Source organism: Sphaeramia orbicularis, chromosome 1 (genome assembly GCF_902148855.1).
Source record: "Sphaeramia orbicularis chromosome 1, fSphaOr1.1, whole genome shotgun sequence".
Lineage (NCBI taxonomy): Eukaryota > Metazoa > Chordata > Actinopteri > Kurtiformes > Apogonidae > Sphaeramia > Sphaeramia orbicularis.
Genome location: NC_043957.1, coordinates 33,766,829 through 33,791,095, shown reverse-complemented (window position 1 = coordinate 33,791,095; position 24,267 = coordinate 33,766,829). Strand labels below are relative to the sequence as shown.

The 24,267-nt window shown below is 36.7% G+C and overlaps 1 protein-coding gene across 1 annotated transcript in view; it reads left to right on the top strand.

The window, feature by feature from the left end:
• Positions 1-24,267, top strand: part of LOC115427402 (zeta-sarcoglycan) — a 737,662-nt gene that overhangs the window by 367,839 nt on the left and 345,556 nt on the right. Inside the window, exon 2 of the mRNA XM_030145943.1 lies at positions 23,884-24,093. Coding sequence (XP_030001803.1) covers positions 23,884-24,093 — 210 coding nt within the window. The remainder of the gene's footprint in view (positions 1-23,883; positions 24,094-24,267) is intronic.

Genomic DNA, 24,267 nt, shown 5'->3' with positions numbered 1-24,267 from the left:
TTTGTGAAATTATACTTTGTTTTAGTGTAAATACATGAAAATATTTACATTTACTAAGAGAAAAATTTGGAGTTGTCATTATTTATATGTTATTATGATAGTATTTTACCGATTTCACCCACTTGAGATTGAATTGGTCTGAAAGTGGAACCTGAACTAAAAGGATTGTTAATATTTTAGTGTAATTTTTGCATTTCACAAATTCATCCTAAGGGTCGGACTGGACCCTTTGGCGGGCCGGATTTGGCCCCCGGGCCGCATGTTTGACACCTGTGTTATAGATGTATGGAGATCTTTGGAACACCTGCAAACTGAAGTGAACAGAAGGAAAACGGAAATGGAGCGAGTGTTGGATGCAAACATATCTTTTGAATTTGATTCTGTAATTCACTGCTGCCTGTAAAAATGGAGATAGTTTTGTTTTTAGACACATTCCTCTTTTTACTCCTAATTATTCACATCAGTATTTACCTTTGATCAGGTGCAATGATAACATACCGAGGCCCAAACAAATCACATTTCACGAGAAGAGGTGAAAATATTTTTATTACAACTTAATTTTGTTCTTGATTGTTAATTCATTGAATATTTTAATTCTATCAAGCAGGTATTTTAAATAGATGTTTGCATAATTTGTGCCATGTGTTTGTGTTGTTTAATGCTTAGAGTTCTTGTATAGAAATTTTGCATTTTCAGTCCTAGATGTTTTATTTGTTTCGCGCTCTCTTTTTAATTTAATACATTACACAATACTCTTCTCGACAAAAATAGGCATAGGCAAGGCATTTATTGTATTTGTGTTTATTTTCAGGGCAGTTTTAATATGGAACTTGTCATAATTTTTTTATTTGAGCTGACATTTGAATGTGATAAGGAGCCATAAAATTAAACTTTTTCAGAGGAGATGCTCTTCAACTGCAGGTATGAAGCAGGTTCATGGACTACTTTATACAGCGCTAGAAAAAAATAACAGACCAGTGTAAAATTATCACTTTCTCTGGTTTGAGTAAAGTGAACGTTTTTGTTTTAGTCTCTAAACTATCAACAACATTTCTCCCAAATTCCAAATAAAAATATTGTTATTTACAGCATGTATTTCCAGAACACGACACATGGTCAGACCTCAAATAATGCAAAGAAAACCAGTTCATATTCATTTCTAAACAACACAATACTAATATTGTAACTTGGGAAATGTTCACACATCAGTATTTGGTGGAATAACCCTGATTTTCAATGACAGCTTTCACGTGTCTTCTCTCTCCACCATTGCTGTTTGATGACTTTATGCAGCTCCTGAAAGAGAAATTCAAGAAGCTCAGTAATATTCGATGGCTGTGACCATCCATGTTCCTCCAGAAGTTTTCAAAGTGGGTTCAGGTCTGGAGATTGTTCTGGCCATGACAGGATCTTCATCTTGTGGTCCGTCATCCACATCTTTACCGACATATCTGAGGCTAGGAGCATTGTCCTGATAGAAAAACCAGTCCTCAGAGTTTGGGAACATTGTCAGAGCAGAAGTCCAGTAGTTTTTAATAGTTATTTTTGGATTCCAATTACTTTTGAGGTCCTAATAGCAATGTTTTTGCCTATTGTAAGAAGATAGTGATGGCCACAGTAGTGGTGTTTTTACTTCTCCTTCCTAAATAAGACATGGATCAGGTTTTTAGCTTTAAGGTTTAAGCTATTGTCGTCATGCGGTGTCCAGCGGCATCTGTCATCCATTCCAAAACTTTCAATCGTCTTCTTGTCCAAAACTACAATTCCGATTGACTTCAAACTTGGTATACAGCTTCTTTGTGATGATGTCAACAAAAGTTACTGAAATTATTTGAATCCGGATCTGATTCTGGATTTGGTGTGACTTTGAAAAATTTCCCAAATTATTATAAGAGATAGGAAGTGGATCGATGCAATAACTCAGTAAATATAAATGATATCCAGTGTAAATTTCTACAGTCCAGCCCTGATGGGGAGATGACCAAAACATAATGTCCACATGCTGATCAGGATCTTCTTCTGTCATGTCATGAGATAACTTTTGGCGCTATATAAATAAAATTTGATTTGATTTATTTGTTCTTATCTATCTCTCCTTTATGTGAAGCACTTTGTAACATGTTGTTTTAAAAAGTGCTATATAAATAAAGCTTTACTTACTTACTTCTGGATCCGGGAACTTATGGAAAATTTAACATGGGCTCTTATGGGGAAAAATTTTCAATTGTCTTCTTCTCCCAAACTACAGTTCTGATTGACTTCAAACTTGGTATACAGCTTCTTTATGATGATGTCAACACAAGGTATTGAAATTATTTCAATCTGGATCTGATTCTGGATTTGGTGCGACTTTGAAAGATGTTCCCATTATAAGAGATAGGAAGTGGATTGATCCAATAAATCAGTATCAATGATATCAAGTTGGAATTTGAATTTTTTTACAGATCTGATTGGATTGTGACCAAAACATGGGCTATTTCTGTAATATAATAAATACACATAACTGGGTGATAATAAATGGCATCAGGATACATTTCCCAAAGGTTTTAATTTGGCCGGTAAGCTACAGGGCCATTGGTCGTATTTTTATTCAGTAGAATAAGGTGTGTTTGTGTTGGAATTCAGCAGACACAAGAATGGAATGGCTGTTATACATGCAGATGTGCTGATTTCACAGGAAATTGCAGTGGTCTCTTAATATTTTCTGGAGCTGAATGTACTAAAGAGGTAAAAATGAAAGGAGCTGAAGATTCAACTTCATGAATGAAGACACTTGGATGTCTTATTCTACTTTGAAGCTAAAATATTTCAATGAAGGGTAGACCATTGAGTTGAACGTGGAATGTTAGCAGTGACAAAGAGAGAAAAAATAGAATAAAAAAAAAATTCCTCTGGGAATTATGACCACCATGAGACAGTTGTTTTCCTTCGCTCCTCTCAGAACCACAGCTTTTACTGTAACACACACAAAACGTCACTGAGCTTTCAGTTCCCCTTTAGTTTGTTTCTAGTCTCTGTTTTTATCCTCTCCTTTGTCAGCTGTTTTCCACTTATTCCATTCCATTATTCAGGGCTCAAAGGTTGATATATGTGCGCTCCATAGAGAGACTCGGACATGAGCAACTGCTGGACATACATCACACACATCACTCAGACATACACTCTTTGGTCAAAGCCATGAAAGGGAGCTGTGAATATGGCTGCTGGGCTGACAACATACAACTCAATTAGGATGGAAGTCAGAAAGTGTGAATGATGGCAACAGATATAGGAGAAAAAGGGGGGATGGGTGGGTGGGTGGGTGGGTGGGTGGGCGGGATGTAGATGATGCCAAAGATGGAGGCAAAGTGGACGGATGAGATAAAAGGAGACAGTTTACAGATACAGATGAACTGTATTGATCCTCAGGGGGGAAATGTACTTTTTTAATCAGCTCAAGAAAAGGAAATACAGCTAAATAAAAAAGGAGCAGTTCATTTGGAATTAATAAACAGGGAATCATCAGGTTTTAGAGTCTGATGGCCATGGGGATGAAGGATCTTCTGTAATGTTCAGTCCTGATTCTTCGTGAGGGTACTTGCCAACTCCAGCTGCCTTTCTGGTTTGTCGGAATGCAATGAAGAGGATGATCTGGATTTGCCAAGATGCTTTCCACCTTCCTGAGTCCAGCTTCTCTTCAAAAACAGAACCACTTACTCTGTAGTCTGTGCGCAGCCTGAACGCATTTTATTTTTGCAGCTTTTATTATTTCAGCAGCGTGACATTTACTGGACATTATGACTTTAATAGTTCATATATCACAATTAGTTTGCAAGTAACGTTACTATCTCTGGCTAGCTTTCTTATCTTTTTTGCATGTGTTTAATCATGCTGATGCTGACTGTGTCCTTATCTTTATCATAAGCCTCTTATAAACTTTTTGATAAGCTAAAGTATTAATTACACTGGTCAACAACAAATTTATTGTTTAATTTTTTTGAGCTGATTTAGGATCATTTTGGTGTGCTGAATCCAAAAATCACATTAATTTTGCTCCATCAGGTCAACTTTCTGAACTATGCTACATATTGGCTTTTTAACATTTTTGCTTACATTTATGGGCATTTTCACATCATATGATACAAAATTCTTTCATATTTCTTGCAATAAATGAGTTCTGAAGATTTTACTTTTGTCAATTTATGATTAATGTTTTTTTTTTAATATTACAGGTGAATGAAATGGCTCCGACTAGAAGATCTTGCAAAAATAAGCCTGACGTATTCTGCTACATCTGCAGTGAATACACCATTGTACCTAACAGGAATCAAGTCACAAGTTTATAAAGTGTGCTTCCCAATCTTATTTTGGTATTAATTATTATATTTTGTGATGAGATCAAATTTTTCAAAGTCAAATTAGCAAAAAAACCTGACCTGATTGAGAAAAACAGATGTCATTTTTGGATTTAGCAATGCAAAATGGTCCTAATTCAGATGAAAAAACCTTGACAACTTGCAAAAAACATTTTTTTTTGTAACCCAGTGTTATGTACATAAAGGTGTTTCCTGGCCTTTCCGCTTCAGTTTTGCACATTTGAGAGAAAGTTACTGTGCCCAATACTCTACGATTTTTATTTGTATTTCTTTCAACTCTTAAGTGAGGGTTGAAAAATGACAATGCGAGGAAAATAATAAACACTAACAACAGTCCCTGAAAAGTGAACTATCAAACCAAAACAACTAAAAAAGGAGATATGGATTTGTTGTTCACACATTTTAAAACCTGCCATATAGAAACTTGTTATGATTGCCAGTGTTAAAATACCAGTTTTGGAAAGCTATTGGTGTTATCAGAGATGTACGTTGGAGCATTTTTTGAAACCGTGATTACATATTGTATCTGTATGTTTATGTATGTGAAAGGAAGGGAGACATACAGATGTCAGAGAGGTGAACACAAAGGCAAGGGGAAAAAATGAAGTGTGTGCTGTGTGTTTGTGTGTGTGTGTGTGTGTGTGTGTGTGTGTGTGTGTGTGTGTGTGTTAATGTGTACTGGGGGTGGTGATGATGGAGGAGGCCAGCTCACTGTGCAGGGCCATAAAGCTTGTGTGCTGATTCTGTCACCAGGAAAGATTTACTTACACATGCGCGCATGCACACACACACACACACACAAAAGCATGTGAAGCACTTCCAGCAGGCGTCCATCAAGTCATACTCAAAGTGTGCCTGGCCTTGGAAATCATCTGTGTGTTCTCCTCTCCATGTGAATCCTCTCTCAAGTGTCACTTTCTCTCTCTCATGCACACACACAAACATACACATCTGTATATATACTATTGTTTTAGCACCTCTAAAAAATAACACAGAAGGGGATGGAGTCAGTTATTTTCTCCAGCCCTTTGCAAAAATCACAGATCTTACTGTAACACACCATGCACCCACACATGAATACCTCAGTGAACCTTCTGTTTTCATATTTATCTTTCCTGCCAATCATCATCTTTCTGATTCCTGTCTGATGTATCCACTTCGCCAGCTTTATTTACTCAGTTACTTCTGTGTAATGCATGTTTTGTAATAGACTTTGAATATGTAGTCAGATGTGTGACAACGCAGACATGAGCTTTGGTTAAAAATGTGTTATGGACATTAGGTACCTGTAAAGGCTCCTGTTGAGAAGATGACTAAAGAAATGTGGGTTTTATGTTTTGAGTAAATGACACTCGAATTACATTATTGTATCATTCTTCTGTTATCTTGTTTTGTTTCTGCAACTTTCCTTTTTGTAAATAGGGTAGACATAAATAAGCTGTTGCTTCTGCCTACACCTTTTCACCCATGTTTAATATAGAAATCCAAATTGTATGTATGTATATATCATGTTTTATTAAATGGACAAATAAAATACTTACTTACTTGTTGTCAGAACTCCTCGACATACAAAAAGGTGAACTCAAATGCACAATTCCAAAACTGAAGATTAACAAAAGTATTTTAATAATGAAAAGGCGATTAACAAAAAGCACTCACAAGGAGGATATATAAAACTACTAACAAAGCTCTTCGATGAACAAAAAGCTCTCACAGAAAAAACTTACAGCACAAAACAGACAAACATGGGAAAAAACCTGGTAGGGTGCTTGACGTGAACACAGTGACGGATTCAGACGAACTGGCACAAGACAAAGGGAGACAGGACTATTGATACATGAGGTAGGGGAACACGGGTGACAACAATCAGGGGTGGGGCTGACAATCACACTGGTGGGAAAACACACAAAGGGAGGAAGTCTGGGTCTGAAATGAGAGGGAAGAGACGTGTACAAAATAAAACAGGAAGTGCAAGACAGGACCAAATGGGAAACTCTAACTTAACATAAAGTGACTAATCAAACAAAGACAAAACACTGAAAACCAAAGATGAAACACTAAGCATTAACATGATTAACAAATCTGATGCGACATGACACTTGCCCATGACACTTGGTAGTTCTTGGTTCAACTGGACTGGTTTAGCTCCTTTGAAAATGAGACTTCTTCAGTTCTAATAACTGGCAGGGGAAACTGGACTTATAAACCTGCAGGGGGGAGTGGTCTGTGTGGGTGTTACTCCCACCTTAAGTGTTAGGGTCATAAGGTGTGTGGGGTGGTGTCCCTGGGGGTAGGGTTGTTAGTGGGTGTTGTGTGTGAGTTTCAGGGTCGTTGGCCAGATGGGTGGGTCACTGTCCAAATTCTTCGGGGGAGGGGGGGGGGGGGGGGGGCAGTTGTGGAAGGTTGTTGGTTGAAAACTGTTTAGGTTAAGTCCAGTTTTCCCCACCAGTTATTAGAACTGAAGAAGTCTCTTGGATGAGAGATGAAACATTTTCAAATCAGCTAAACCAGAACTACCAAGAAGAATGATGACCTGGGCAAATGAGAACCTACACAGACATTATTGAATCATGTTTATTTTTGTAAAAGTTTAGCTTTAGTTTCTAAAGTTATTCATTATATAGAACATTTAATTCAATTTCAATTTGTTAATTGCATAAGAGATCCCACGCCAACACGTGGTGAACATGTAAACTTCACACAGAAAAGGAACGTGAGGAATTCAACCGAGGACTTTTCTCACGTACATGTGGTATTTTGCTGTGGATACTGTAATATTCATTATATTTATGATTAACAACTGATTTGTAACTGCAAGACATGGTTAATCACATACTGTTTAACCGCAAAGATGAGTTAAAATGAAGACCTATACGGTGCACAGGAGAATGTTCAAGGTCAAGGTCAAGGTTACTTTATTTATACCCGTGGGTACATTTGTTTTGCAGTCTAGGTGATTGCCTTGGCGTTACAACAACACATACATTGAACATGCAAGACAGGCACTTGATCACACTTACAGACAGGACAAAAAGTGTTCAGTGTTCCACCATTCATCTGTATAGCAGCATGGATAAGTAAAAGAATGCAATAAATAAGATCAAATAAATAAAAACAAGATGCGATAAAAACACAATAAAAACCAGAAAAGATAAAATAAAAACAGTCTGGGATAAAAACCAGGATAAGAACATAAAATTTAAAAAAAAAAAGTAAAAATTTGAAGTCACAATAGTAATAAATAGAGCAAAGAAATGGAATAAATAACTAAATAAGTTAGTAAAGTGCAATGTCACTATTTCTTATTAAGCTCAGTGACGGCAACAGGAACAAAGCTATTTTTATAACGCTGTGTCCTGCACCTTGGGACTAAGAACCTCCGTCCAGAGGAAAGGAGTTGAAATTCACCTGGTAAAGGATGGGAGTCATTGTTAAGAACTGATGAAGCCATCCTCTGGACCTGTTTAGTGTACAGGGAGGCGGGACAAGACTGGGACTCACCGATCAGGTGACTGGACCATCTCACAATTTGATTTAGTGAGTTTCTCTCTGCAACTGAGGTCTGACCGAACCACGCCACCAGACAAAAAGATAAAACAGACTCAATAAAGGAACGATAAAACAAAGTTAAAATGGTTCGGTCAATGTGGAAGTGTGCCAGTTTCCTAAGGCAGTGGAGGCGTTGATGGCCCTTTTTACACACAGATCTACAGTTTTCATTAAAACTCAGTTTTTCATCAATTATCGTCCCAAGGTATTTGTATGATTGCACTTGCTCTATAGTCTGACCTCTAATTAAAGTGACTCCATGCCTGTCCTGTTTTTTCCTAAAATCAATAATCATATCTTTTGTTTTAGATATGTTCACCTATGTTCACCTCTATGTTGTGATTAAAAGCAGCAAACATACCAGTAAAAACAATGGTCTCTCATCAGCTTTTTTTCACTTAAGTTCAAAGAGCTTTACAAGCAGACTGCATCACCAGCAAACACTCTTTCCACAGTGCTCTCCATCTATCAGGGAGAAAATCTTGAGTTTAAGCCTGTTGTTGTTGGCAGTACTTAACAGTAACAGCTTTTGACTGACAGATACTGACTCAGCAGGAGCCCCGATGCCATGAGACAGACAAAGGCAGAGAGAGATGCTAAAACAAATCAACAGTATTGGAAGAACAAGCACTAAAGTGAAAAATAATTATACATGAGGAATGCAGGCAAAGAAAGAAAGAAAGAAAAGAAAACTATAACCTCAGAAACATGGAAGACTTTGCAGATGTTTTCAAGGACCCACACAGACAGACACTAAGACTATGATTGTTATAGTACATGACTGTGAGTGGTTTTTACTAGAATTATATTACAGTAGTAGCAAACTAAGATCAAATCCACAGATGTCATACTGTATGTTTGCTATTCTGTGAACATGTACACCAAAATCACCACCTAAAAAACCACATATAACACACACAATTCCATAAAATGGTATAATGTGACAAAAAGAGAGAGGGCAAATTCATAAGTGAAATAAAAATTTCCCATAAATACCAATGCAATTTTGTTCTCTAACTCCAAAACACATGTCAGAGGGTATTTGTTCACCTCTGCTTCTTCTGTGCTGTAGTACTAATCTGTACTAATCCCATTTACAAGACTTCTGCAGCTCTGTTAAATTTAATGGAACATTTGAAGTCATTAGAAATGTGATTAACTGGTTGTATTTTTAAGGATTTGGGGTTTTATCTTTCATTCAACTCTACAGTTTGGTAAATTCTACAGATTGTGAACTGCAAAAACTCTTACAGCACCATGGAGAGCTACTTGTTGTGTGATACAGCATGGTGCTGTCCATGGTGCTGAAATACCGCTGTGACTCAAGGAATGTGATACACACAACTTACCTGAGCTTTTTACAAGTACTGCAGGAAAATCAACAACATATAAAAAAGTAAATATAAGCAATGTTTTTTTTAATCCCATGGTCTATGCTACCCATGCCCATTCAACACACAGTATTACCTACTTACTTTAACCCTTTATCAGGGAAGTGGCTATTTTTGGTCATTTCCACATACATTACAAGATAGTGACACCAACAGCATCAGGTAAAGTGAGGACAATGAAGAAACAATCTCAGGTCTACAAGGTCTGTAAGGGCCACGTCTGCATGAACAGTGAGTGTACCTGCTTTGTTAGGTACCATAAAGTAATGGTACTAATGTAAGGAATGATGTTCAAAGGGATAATGTGGATGTGGATAGGTGTCTGTATTAGCACTTATGTTGTTGTAATGTTCTAAAAGTGATGTTCATTTCACCTTACATGTGTTATTTTAACTTTTTTTTTTATAGCTATGTACTTCTTGGATTATTATTATTTTTTGCCTCTTATAGGTAAGGAACCAAATATGGTAACTTCATTGACTTTGATTTTCTACATAACTATATATATATATATATATATATATATATATATATATATATATATATATATATATATATATATATATATATATATATTTTTTTTTTTTTTTTTTTTTAATTTCACAAAAGTAATAAAGTGTTGTTATGTCCTCCAATAACACACTATGCTGAATTTTTTAAATTTCACAGTATTTCTATGAGTGCCCTATACAGGGTTAACAAACAGGTTTGAAAGGGTAGTGGTGTGCAGTGTTTAGCACCAGTTCCTGGGTTCAATTCTAGCATGGGTGTTTCTGTGTGGAGTGTTCATATTCTCTCATGTCTGCATGGACTTCCTCCCACAGTCCAAAGCCATGCACTTTAATAGGTGAATTGTTCAATATAAATCACCGGTGTGAATGTGAGAGGAAAAGATATAAGATAAGATAAGCCTTTATTAGTCCCACAAGGGTAAATTCCAGATTTGTCTGTATATGTCAACTTTGTGATGAACATCCAGGGTGTACTCCACCTTCTGTATAGTTAGCCAGGATAGGCTAACCCCTGCAACCCCAACAAGGAATAGAAAAGTTTAGAAAATAGATGGTTTGAAAGTGTTAGCAACAATTTACACCCACCAGGAACCCCTACAAATGTACCACAATTGACAGATACATCACTACATAAAAGATCGCTTGAATGTGAAATTGTGAAGTTGTAGCTGTAGTGACAACTGTATTTTGACAGCCAGGGATACAGAAAGCACTTTCTTTCTTTTGAAATATTGATCACTTAAGTGAACTGAGAAGTGAGGTTTGATGTTTCCTGCTTATTTTGTCTTTATAATTCAAAAAAGCTAAACTAAGACCTAAAAAGTGCATTCTTAGCCTGTTGGCAGATACTAAAGTTTTTGTGGGTGTAAGCACAGTCATGTACTGGCAAGATGAACTCAGATCTTCTGGGAAAGATTCGAGGGAACAACCATCACTGAGCACCCAGACAATATCAGTTTGTCTTCCAGTTAACTATAAAAGCAAATTATCCCTTGTAGAAGCATGTGATTACTAATCCAAGTTCACTGTGGGCTATTTTCTAACCACCCAGGTTTGGGACCATTTAGGACACTAAGCATGCCAATCAAACACAGCATCAAGGCATCTATTTTCCCTTTACCTGCTTGTTTTTCTCTCATTATACTGTACCTCTCTCTTGTCTGGCTTCCTTCTTTACCCCCCTCCATTTCCATCATTGACTAATTAGTCTCGTGGGTGCAGAAAAAAAAAGAAAAAAAAAAACAACAAAAGACATCATTGGACGAAGATAAATCTAGACAGAGACAAATGAGAACAACTTTTCACTCTGGAGCCTCTATAAATAGAGATGGTAGTAGAAAGCAGCCCCTTTGGCACCAAAGCAGGTTTCAAAAAACACCAACATCAGATGAACAGGAAAACACACAGATGAAGGAAGTTGCACTCGCCAGAAAAAAAAAAAAAAAAAACCACTGCAAAGCTTGTTTTTTCAAACTGCTTAAAACAGTCCATAAGCAATTTAGTGCCAAAGCTTCAAGGCAAAAAGGGGGGGTGCAGTCAAGATGGATCAGCATACAAAGTCAGCTCTCATGGGTTGGTGTATTTATTAACGTGGACAATAGATGTTTGCCTTTGTTTAGGAGATAGAAGAATGTGCATTTCAAAGCACAGAGTTTATACAGTTTAGGGATGATAGGGAAACACAGTCTGTATTCCAATATCTATATGTCACCTGATTTTAGTTCAGCTTCAAAATAGTTTTAGTTCAGATTTAATTCAATATTCAGTACATTTATTTTGATAGCATGTCCAGTAGTTTTTCTTTTACCTTAAAGGTGGGGTAGGAGATCTTAGAAAAATGGTTTGAGCAGCTCCATTTTGAAAATACACTATTCAAAAGTCCAAACCCCTTTCTTCAGACGTCCCCCCAAAGCTACGCCTCCATGTGCAATGCTTGGTCTGGAGGGTTCATGAGCGCTGCACAGCAACAATTCACCCGCTATGGCGGCCCCAGCGGCCTCAACTCCAGCCCCGATCCATGCATACCTCATTCAGTCTCCTCCAACACCCCCGCTCTTGCAGAACAGCCCCAGTTCATACCTGTCTGACTAACGTTACATTTCCTAGTGATTTATGTTAGTGACAAAACAGTTTGCCGGTGAACTTTCCTGAACAAGTGCTTCAAGCCTGTGAGAACGTTCGATTCATGCACGAAGAGGGGAACGCGCAGAAGTGGGAGGGGGGAGGGACAAACAGCAGTTGAGTTTGATAGACATTTCATTGTTCAATCATTTCGACTGGGCGCTCAGAATGATTGAATGGTGTTTTTTCAGTCCTATCCGTTCCACAGGTGACTCCATTTTTTTTTTTAATTTTCATGTTAGAGCATTTAATTAATTGGTTGTAATCAGGGTGTGAAGGGGATTTTAAGTAATATAGTTAAAAATGCTCCAGGAAAACATCTCGCACCCCACCTTTAAGTAATGCTGCAGTGTTTAGTAAAGACTCACAAATATTAAATGACACTCAAAGGCCTCTTCACCCATACCCTCCTTTCTTTTCTTTTTTTTTTTCCCCTTTTTTTCCCCTCTTAAGTCTGTTACAAAGTTGTTCACACCAGTTGTGCTTTCAGCTTAGTTTTACATTATATGTATGTAGTGACTATAGGCCCAAGAGTTGTCTTTTTAAGTCTTCTCTCTTTACTTTTAGGCCTGCGGCAGAACCTCATAAATCTGCTCGAATAGTGAATGGCTCACTGCACAGGAGCCTTGTTTTTGTGTGTGTTCATGTGTGTACGCATTGTTTAAGTTTGCCAATGTTCCTGTGTGTTTGCTGGTGCGTGTAGCCGTTGCACGATTTTGTGATTTTCTGGCCATATGTGTGCGTACTTGTTTGTGTAAATTTCTGTTGTTTTGTTTTGTGTGCATGTGTGTGGTCACATGGGTATGTATGTGTGGCCATTGTGTGTGTGAATGTGTGTGTGTGTGTGTGAGATCTATCCACTGGCTGAACACCTGAGTGCTCACAGTGACAGAGAGGGATGGCAGCCTGTCCAAACCAACAACCTACAGCCAACACACAATGCTCCCAATTCTGTTGGCTTAATGTTTTATTGTAGTCACACACAGTACAAATGTACAATCAACACTAACTGTTTGTTGCATGTGTAAATACTCAACATGAAATCCACTGTGTTGGTCAAAACAGTGATCATCCTAAAATATAATTGAAAGTATTAAAATTGATTTTGTGTTTTTGTAAAGTTAGTAGAGTAGAATTCCAGCAAGTGAAAAAAGCAGGCAGAGATGAATTAAAAAAAAAAAAAAAAGTTCAAAGAAAAGAAAGAAAAAAAAAAAGTGAATGTAGACTCATTAAACCCTGTCTTTTTTTTGATGAGGTACTCCAGCTGTGACATTCACAGTGCTGTTTCACTCACTGACTGACAGGTGAGCTGGGAAAAGTGCTATGCTGAAACACCACAGCCAGGAGTGCTTAGCAACAGGGATGGAAATACATGGAGGGAAGAAAAAAAAAGAGAGAGTTACTAAGTGAAGTTGAGATAAGTCATGAACACAGCAAATGAATGAATGAATGAATACGGTAGGAATAACAAGAATTAAGAGGTTTGTTTTATTTGTACCTTACTTACGATATAGTAATGTAATAAAACAAAAATCAGCTAAACAAGGACCTTGGTTCCAAAATGAAACAAATGCAAAAGCCCGGAATTTGTATTTACTAAAATGCTTTAATTACAATGCACTTAAATGATTTAAGTTTTATGATGTTACAATAAAATGTTCAGTATATTCTACTAATTTGTAGACATAGTTGAAAGCATGAAAAAGTTTAAGTTGAATGGAATTAAATCACTAAGTTTTAGTCATGACTGCACCTTTTTATCTTCACATTGCATTATGGGTATTGGGCATGTTGTTGAAAATGTGTTATTTTTCTGTGCAGGGGTTCAGCGGGGTTGTGGTGTTAGTGTTAATTTGGATTTAATGTGTGTATGGCAGTGTTTATTGGCCTTTTTGTGTTTGTTTTTGTATTTTTGTAGAGCTGCACCCTGAGTCAGAGCCATAGGAAGAACTATGGCTTTCCTGTTCATCTGTAATTGTTATTGTATGATGGAAATCTTAATATCCTGTCAAAACAAAAGCACTTCCTGTACTGACAAATGCCATTGAGCTAACATCCATTCATGCATTAAGTAGAATAATTTCATAATTATTTTGGTCAGAAATAGGATTTTGAGTTTGATTACCTTAAAAAAAAGTTGTTTAATCAATGATAAATTAATCTAGCTGCAATTGAGAAAATTAGTCAGTGTAACCTAAAATGCTGAGTTGAATGGTTGGATAGTGGGGTTGATTTTACAACAGATTTAAAGTACAAATAACTTGTCTTTTAGTGTTTTCTACTTAATAGTTTAAGTTCAATACTTTTAGCATTAAAGTTGAACTACTTAAACCAATTGATTAGTCGATCATTACTCAAATCATTTAAGTGCAATCACTTGCCTCAAATTTTTTGAGTAAACTCTACTTATCCGGGCTTACAGTGTAAAAGTTGTGATACCACTGACAGTCTTTTTTTTTTTTTTTTTTTTTACTAAACTCATTCTGGTCTCGTATGTTTTATGTGGACCCTCTAATAAATGATCTTCTCCATTTAAAAAAAAAAAAAAAAAGTTATCCCTTGAATCAGATTTGAGACATCATTTGACATCAGCTTTAATTGCCAGGTCTGCCAGCTCACTCACCTCAGTCTGACTTTGAGAGTTTCTGTTAATTTCATTCATTCATTCATTCATTCATTTTCTGAACCCGCTTTATCCTCTGTTAATTTCATAAAACATTTTTCATAATGTAAATTTATTTTTTTCGCTCTAAAACACAGAGAAAAGTTTGGAGTTGATATTATTTATGTATTATTATGTAATTATTTTACTGGTTCGGTCCACTTCAGATCAAATTTAGCTGAATGTGGCCCCTGAACTAAAATCAGTTTGACACCCCTGCTTTAGATAATGTGTTAAATATTTATGACGTCTCCATCTTAAATCTACAAAACTTGTGTCATTTTTGACAAAGTTTGCCCTTGAAAACAAACCTACAGTGGTTGATTTTTACCATTCACCTATGGCAAATGCTTTCCTTATGAACGTGCAGTAAAAAGGCTGATAGACAGAACAAGAGGGAGAGAAAGAGAGAATGTCAAGGCCACCTGAAGCAGAGCGATACCGAAGCAGAAGTATTGATTGAGTATAAGCAGATGAGAGTAGAGCCGAGCCGTGTGATGCTGGCTGACAGATACATTGGCCCACAGCAGTCCTCATATAGCAGCAGCACCAATTGCCGACCTGCATACTAATTAAAGTTTTTATGGGAATCTCAAACGTGAAAGAAAATCTTGCGCTGTCTGTCTTTTCTGTCTATATCCATCCATCACCCGCCCATGCATCCATGTCAGAAGCGGTTCTATCCACCCGTCTGTAGATTCAGCTTTCACATACATTATCAGGCAACACACATACATCTGTTCCCACTCTGTGCCTTAATTGCAATGTCTACTGGGCTGGATTTGACTTGACACTTTCAGTATTTCACATCCCACATTCACTGAAATTAACTGAGAGAGGAAGACTTTGTGTCAGTTCATCTGAATGGTATCTTGATATTCAAGGTCAGTCTCCTCAGAGCTCTGACCAAATGTGATCTGCTACTAACAGCAGGAAAAACTTTGTGACTTTTGAAAAGAAACGTCAATTTGTGCTTGTTTGTCCGAATGGATTTTATTTTTTAAAGGGGTCATGTTTTTTACTAAACTGCCTTTTATTAGTCTTTGGTACATTTATTTGTGTATTTGGGGACCCTAATAGTTCCAGAAGTTTGAATTTGGATTTCTACAACCCGTTTTAATTCCTGCTTAATTTGTTATGTTTTATAACTAGTTGCTTTCTTGACTTGTGTTTATCTTTTTGTTTATCTTGATCTTGCACTTGCTCTTGTGTGCTTTTGTACTCTGCTGCTGTAAACCTGGAATTTCACCTTGTGGGATGAATAAAGGCTTATCTTATCTTACCTTACCTTACCTTATCTTATCTTATCTTATCTTATCTTGTCTTGTCTTGTCTTGTCTTAGTTACATCACGACATTTGCACATATAAGGTCAACACTTCCAACGAACATTTCTTCAAGTACGCTATAATTGTTTGTCAGCAGCAGCGGTTGTAGTCCATACTGAAAATACATCCATACTTTGAGCCGATTACCTAAAATGTTCAGTTGCTGGCTGAACAGGACAGAGCAGCACAGCCAACAACCTGGAGGGGGTGGGGCGTGAAGTGGCTCATGTGCATTTAAAGGGGCAGTGCTCAAAACCACCTTTCTGGTGTCATTACTCAGCTGTTTAGTTTAGTTTTAACCCTTAGCGCTGAGACACTGTTGGGTTTTAATCTGTGGTCTCTTTTTTATCACTGTGTGTTGTGTCCTATTGCTTTATGCATATTTATGGTACTTGTTTAACCTGTTTCTGTCTTATAATTTTATCATGCTTTTAGATGTAAAGCACTTAGGGCTTCTTTATGTTGTTGTAAAGTGCTATATAAAAAAACTTTTTTTTTTTTTTTTTTTTTTTTTTGACTACTCAGAAATAGGTTTGAAGATGGACCTGTGGAGTTTAATTAATGAAAAATTCAGACCCAAGTATAGCATTTACAGTTTATGTAGACCACAGGGAAATGTTTTAAAATGCATAATTCCATTTAAAAAAGCAAAATATCACTCATTTGAGTATTGATTTCACATTTATGATGATAATTATTGACAAAAATTGACATAAACATCTTTATCATATCTATGTGGATTCTGCGTACGTCATCGTTCTTCTCGGTTGAAAACGTTTCGTCTTATCCAAGAGTCTTCTCCAGTTCGAATTGAAGAAGAGTCTTTGATGAGAGACAAAATGTTTTCAAAGGAGCTAAACCAGTCCAGTTGAACCGAGAAGAATTACCAAGAAAAAAACTTTAACATGATAATATTTTTGATAATGCAAAGTCCTACATGCCATCGGTGTGAGTCATCATTAAATTTTTTTGTCTACACAGAGTATATATGCACAATAGCCTCAGCCTGTTGGGATACGATGTCAGGTAAAGCAAAATAACTCAACCACAGCTGGAAAAATATCTAAAAAAGAAGGAAAACATAGAAAATGAAGATTCGCTTGCACAAAGAAAGACCGATGTTGATGAAAACACGTACTTGAAATGCTGTTCATTGATTCTGACCACAAAAGTCAACTGTATCAGAACAATGGGAACCTTTAAAATCAAATACAGCTTCATATGATGCAGACAGCTCTTCACACCACCAACCCCAGCCAATTAACTTAATGTCACTATCCACGAAGCAGAGCTAGATACCTCAAGTGAGACTGCACACACATGACTCAATCACCCACTTATTGGCTGAATGAAAAGTCCTACATGTCATTGGTGTGATGTCATAGTTAAATGTTTTTGTCTACACAGATTACATTGGTCAACAACAAATTTATTGTTTAAGTTTTTTGAGCTGATTTAGGATAATTTTGGTGTGCTGAATCCAAAAATCACATTAATTTTGCTCCATCAGGTCAACTTTCTGAACTATGCAACATATTGGCTTTTTAACATTTTTGCTTACATTTATGGGCATTTTCACATCATTTGATACAAAATTCTTTCATATTTCTTGCAATAAACGAGTTCTGAAGATTTTACTTTTGCCAATTTATGCTTAATGTTTTTTTCAATATTACAGGTGAATGAAATGGCTTCGACTAGAAGATCTTGCAAAAATAAGCCTGATGTATTCTGCTACATCTGCGGTGAATACACCATTGTATCTAACAGGAATCAAGTCACAAGTTTCATAAAGTGTGCTTACCAATCTTATTTTGGTATTAATTATTATATTTTGTGAGAAGATCAGATTTTCCTAAATCAAATTAGCAAAAAAACCTGAGCTGATTGAGAAAAACAGATGTCATTTTTGGATTTAGCGGTGCAAAACGGTCCTAATTCAATTGAAAAAAACTAGACAACTTGCAAAAAACATTTTTTTGTAACCCAGTGTTATGTATGCACAATAGCCTCAGCCTGTTGAGATATGATGTCAGGTAAAGCAAATTAACTCAACCACAGCTGGAAGAAAAACACAGAAAATGAAGATTCGCTTGCAACAACCTGTCAATACTCAAAAATAGGGTTGAAGATGGACCTGTGGAGTGGAATTAATGAAGAATTCAGAGCCAAGCATTGCATCTATATTTATGTAGACCACAGAGAAATGTTTTAAAATGCATATAACCCCTCGGTTTTAGTCACTTAGTGTTTTGGTTGGTTGTGCAGGTAGAATCCTTTCATAGTACTGTATGTATGGCTGATGCTTATTGTCTCTGCATCTTCTGAACATCTGATCCCAGACTAAACTTCAAGTAGGGGTAATATGTTTGTGTTACAGGAGGTTTGTCATGTACATGTTTATCCATTACTTCTTAACCATCAAATGCATCATATTAATGTGACCATAAATCACGAAGGCATCTAAGAAATATCCCGTACATGATTCTTAATTTAAACAGCCTTCTTGAATATAAGACTATTAGTGCCATTGAGTTCATTGTTTCACAGATGATAGGATGCTTAAATGGTAGCCATGGTGATGTAACTCTAGTAGCTGTCATTTTTATGGCTGTCAAGACATTATGATGTTAATAAAGTTAGGTCATGCCGTGCAGGGCCTCCAGGCTGTGGTGCACCATGGGATTGATTGATGACTCTGTTGTCATTTCTTTCTAAGAAATGTATTGGGGAGAGGGAGAGAGGGAGGGAACGGATCAAGGAGCAAAAGGAGGAGGTGAAGTCAAGGCACTGGTGTAGAGCAGAGGGAGAAATGGGGTGAAAGGAAAAAGGTGAGTCAGGAAAGCAGGTGGGTGATGTAAAGATGCATTAGATGTTGGTTAGAGGAAAAAGAAAATGACCGATGAGTTTGTAAAGAGAGGAAAAATAAAGTAAATAGTTAAGAGAAAAGACAAGGAAAGGGGCAAAAAGTATAAAATGTGGGAATAATTAGCAACCAAATCAGTGGGAGAGGGAAAAAAGCATAATGCTTTGACATTCCAGTACCCTTTAAAACCCCCGTGTACACATTACATGCCCACACACATATATACAGCATGTGGTTGCACCTGCTGATTCTATGTAGGTGAGCACAACCCTAGAATGTCATTGTACAACCACCCAGCCAGTGTACACACATATACACACACACACACACACACACACACACACACACACACACACACACACACACACACACACACACACACACATACCAGCACACAGGTATGTCCTCTGTCCTCTGTCATTGATTCATTGTGGACACTGAATGCAGGGAGGACATGATTTCCAATGCCTTTCTATTCATTATTCATTCATTTTATTTGCACAGGCTGAACAGATGCAGTAACAGATGCACTGGAAACATTGCAGAAGATTTCGTCTGTGGTAAAAGGCAAAGTGTCGTTAATCTATTAGCCCACTTGACAAACACTGAACCATTTTTTGCACTTAGTATTAACCCTTTCATGCATACTGTTCACTACAGTGGACAGCTATTCTAGAGCTGTTCTCTTGTATATTCATTGGTTTTGTTGTGCTTTTTGTTTTTTTTTGTTATTTTTTTTTTTACACATATCTTTATTAAAGTTTTAAGACACTACATATCTTTTCTGACATGAATTGGTAACATTATATAGATCTCTCCTGAGCATAAACCCCCAGAATCACAAGCCCTCCCCATACTTTTCACACAGTTTATCAGTAAATACATGTTTCTGTGTCAAAAATTAAACATGTGGTATCCAGCTGAGTGGACATTTTTGCAACTTCATGAAAAATAGGTTCATAAGATTTTTTTTTTTTTTTTTTCATTATTATGTTTTTAATGTATTTTTTAAATTTTAAAATTATTTTTATTTTATTTATTTATTTTTTCATAAGAAAATTTTCAATCACATTGTTTTTTTCATGCCTAAAGAGGAATAAAAACACTCAGTAAAAAAATTTTGATTAAGGTTCTCATAATTTGTGCATGAAAGGGTTAATATGCTTCTCATATATACTGTAGAGTGAGACGAAATATAATTTTTTGCTGTCATATTTATATTAGGTATAAACCACATATTTTCAACACAGAAGCATCTTTATTAAAATGTACATGAGCAATTTCATCACTTCTGATATTAGATGTTATGTCTTTTCATGGTTGTTCTTTCTTTCTTTCTTTTTTTCTTTGGGTCTTTCTCTATTTCACTCAACTTAAATCAGCTACTGTCTCTATATAATATTAACCTGTAAAGACCCAAACAACCTCCAACGACTGATGTAAACTGTTTAATACCTGTTGATCCACTAATCCTAGCATTTAAATAACTGACGTAAAATACAGTTTGTCATCTTTTCATGGTCATCAGATATGAACCATTTGGACGTTACCATGGAAACACTGTCATCTTCTACAACATTGACTCACCAGTAAAACCCACTTGTTTGATAACTGATAGTGGATGGAAGCATTTGTTTTTACACTGAGTTAATGATATATTTTATTGAAAAAGTCACATCTTCTTCAGTTTTCTCTGTTTCTGATATAATAACCCTCAACTTTAATCTGAGCTTCAATGAACATCTACATGATCAGTGAATCACATGTAGGAAAATACCTGATTTTCACTGAAAAAATGCAAAATACAGAGGATAATATTACAATAAATGGTGAAATATCACTTGAGAAAGGTTAAAAAAAAAAAAAGAGAAAAATTTATTTGGGAGGTAACACAAAAGTCACACTGGGTCTTTATGGGTTAATATAGTTGGAAAATAGATCCCAAAGTTGTTGATCGATGAAGTATTGATAGATGGAATTTATCATTCGTGGGATTTTACACAATATGCTTCTGTTTGCTTATTGTGTGATAGTGCCAAATACTGTACCATTTAAGATACAAACACTTCTTTTAAAGGGTTTACTTTTGGTAGTTTTCTGTGCTCCATAGGATGAATAACCTTCTGGGGAAACACTATCTTTGTGCAGATTAAATTTGGCTACAGCGTGTGAAAACTGTAGCCTAACAAAAGTTACATTTTGCACACTTCAGGGTTTTATGTATTGTCTCAACATCAATAGTTCGATAAGACCTTGGGCTTACTTTTCTGTGCATGAGTAAGAGGACCCCTGTGGAGACACAGATCATAGGTTGATATTTGGTTTTGAGGCTCTTCCACTGAAAACCCAATAAAACTTTAACAGGCCAAGTCTGCATTTGCTTTTTTTTTTTTTTTCCTGCAGACAAGGCAAGAGTCAGCATTTTTGTTTCGCATCAAGGCTTGTTGGTATCATCATGTGAGACTATATCGTGAAAAAGCATTGCAGGAGGGAAACTCAACAATCAGTGAAGTGTTAAGGTCATGCAGCCTCAGCAAATAAAGACATAATGTGTATGTGAGAGGGAGACTGATAAAGAGAGAATGAGGTGCAGAAGTGAGATAGGAAGTGAATTAGGGAGTTTAGGAGGAGAGGGAGAGAAAGACTTTCAGGTAGAGAGACGAAGGTAAAGAGAGTGAGAAAGCCAGAACGATGTGCGATGACAGTCAGCGGTGATGGACACAGATAGCGGTGCCTTGCAGCTAGTGTCCATATCTGTGGCACTGAATGACTCCTCCTGCTGCACAACAACTACTGGACTCTGTACTCCTTTGCCATCTTATCTGCTCTCCTTTTCTGTTTCACATTCACTTCCTCCATCCACTCCCTCTATCTGTCAATACACAACAACATTATCTCTATTTCACTCCTCCACTTCTATCTAATTTTTATCACGCTTTGGTCATTCCCGTCCTCGCTCAGCCCTTCTCTCTCAAACCCTATCTCTTCTTCATCTCTCTGTCTCTCTCTCCCTCCGTTTCTATCCCATTCTGCGTTCTGCGTTATCTTCACCTGTTAATACTGTTTCCATGCTTTACTTTCCACTATTTTCCACCATGACCAAATCCCCAAAAGTTCATCCTTTCCTCTCTGTCTTATCTCGGTGTGCACTGAATGAATGGAAGAGGCGAGTAATAAAAATGGACTTCACTTTTCTTTCTTTAATTTACTCTACAAACTGTCGCTTTCACCATTCATCTAAAGCAGTGTTTTTCAACTTTGGGTTCAGGACCCAATGTGGGGTCACCTGGAATTCAAATGGGGTCACCTGAAATTTATTGTAATTGATTAAAAAAATAAATAAAAAAATTAAATCTTACTCATAAAAAATACAGGGTGTATCAAAAAAAATATATACATTTTGAAAAATTACCCCCAGTTCCGCATTTGATCATTTTTGGAATTTTCTTTTATGGACATCGGTAGGTAGGGGATTGGTGGATATTTGTCCAAATTTACAGACCCATTTACCCCTAACCCTAACCCTAACCTGGCCTGTCCTCAGTGACATTTTCAGGCCTAAACAAGTTGAATTAACATTGAAAGGCAGGAACAGCTGCCATGGGTAAAGCAATAAAATTGACATGGTGGCAAAAGTGTTAACGCTGTAACCTGGCAGTTTTGTGGACAACAAGATGGATGCCCATTGGCCCCTCCCATGACCTTTGATTGGATTTAAATCCCACCGCTACTTTGCGCAAACCAGTTTTAACTTGGATTGCGCAATTTTCCCCTGCTCACTCATGCATGAAAACCTGGGTCTGTAAATCTGGACAAATATCCACCAATCCCCTACCTACTGACATCCATAAAAGAAAATTCCAAAAATGATCAAATGCGGAACTGGGGGTAATTTTTCAAAATGTATAGTTTTTTTTTTTTTTTTTTTTTTTTTATACACCCTGTATATTATGAGTTGATACAGACAATCCCAATCCATAACAGACATGACAAACTGTGAAGCTGAAACTGAAGCACTGTGGTACTGTTTATCTTTCAAATGTTCATTGTGGTCAGTTTCAGATGCTGCAGCTCTTTCATAATTCATAGTTTGAGTTATTGTTAGTTCAGTATTAATTGTCAGCCTTGTAAATCCAAGCTGGACTGACTGTACATATCCTGAGCAAGGAAAATAAAATTCTCACTTTGTGCAGTAATCTACAGGGTGGGGAAGCAAAATTTACAATGAACATTTAGTTGTTTTTTCTCAGCAGGCACTACGTCAATTGTTTTGAAACCAAACATATATTGATGTCATAATCATATCTAACACTATTATCCATACCTTTTCAGAAACTTTTGCCCATATGAGTAATCAGGAAAGCAAACGTCAAAGAGTGTGTGATTTTCTGAATGCACTCGTCACACCAAAGGAGATTTCAAAACTAGTTGGAGTGTCCATAAAGACTGTTTATAATGTAAAGAAGAGAATGACTATGAGCAAAACTATTAGGAGAAAGTCTGGAAGATACTATTAAAGAAGAACGGGAGAAGTTGTCACCCGAATATTTGAGGAACACTTGTGCAAGTTTCAGGAAGTGTGTGAAGGCAGTTATTGAGAAAGAAGGAGGACACATAGAATAAAAACATTTTCTATTATGTACATTTTCTTGTGGCAAATAAATTCTCATGACTTTCAATAAACTAATTAGTCATACACTGTCTTTCAATCCCTGCCTCAAAATATTGTAAATTTTGCTTCCCCACCCTGTACACCTGGCTTTTTTGCCTCCGTCCATAATAATATACGTTTATATAGACTAAATGTCTTCTAAAATTAACATTTATTTGCAACATAGTATTGGAAACTATTACATGATCAAAAACAAATTCATTTTAGAAAAAAAAAGTCTCAGTTTTGAATGTCTGTGATGTTAAAATGGGGTCACGGACCAAAAAAGGTTGGAAACCACTGATCTAACATCTGTGCATCTCTGACGATTTTTGCAACACGATGAGAAATATTTAAAAGAAATGAGTGGAGGAAGGGAATGTATTTCCTTAAATTTGATTTAATAAAATGAAATGTTTAATAGTTTCTATATTTTTGTTCTTTTGCAGATGACCCAGGAGCAGTACATCCTTGCGGCACAGCCTAATCCACTCCACCAGCGGGGAGCATCGGTATGTGGTGCCCAGGTTTATCCAGCAGTGGGAATCTATGGCTGGAGGAAGAGATGCTTATACTTCTTCATCCTCCTCCTCCTTGTCACCATGATTGTCAACTTGGCGCTGACCATCTGGATCCTCAAAGTCATGAACTTCACTCCGGTAAGAGACGTGTGTGTCTGTGGACATGTCATTAAAATGCCAGGATGTTATATGGTCATGTGTTTATATGGGAGTTTATGTGAGAAACCAGTAAGAGGTGGTGTGAAACACTGACTGTAATAAAATGAAACATGAGAGTGATGATTAAATATACAGTAGTTGAACAGAAACATA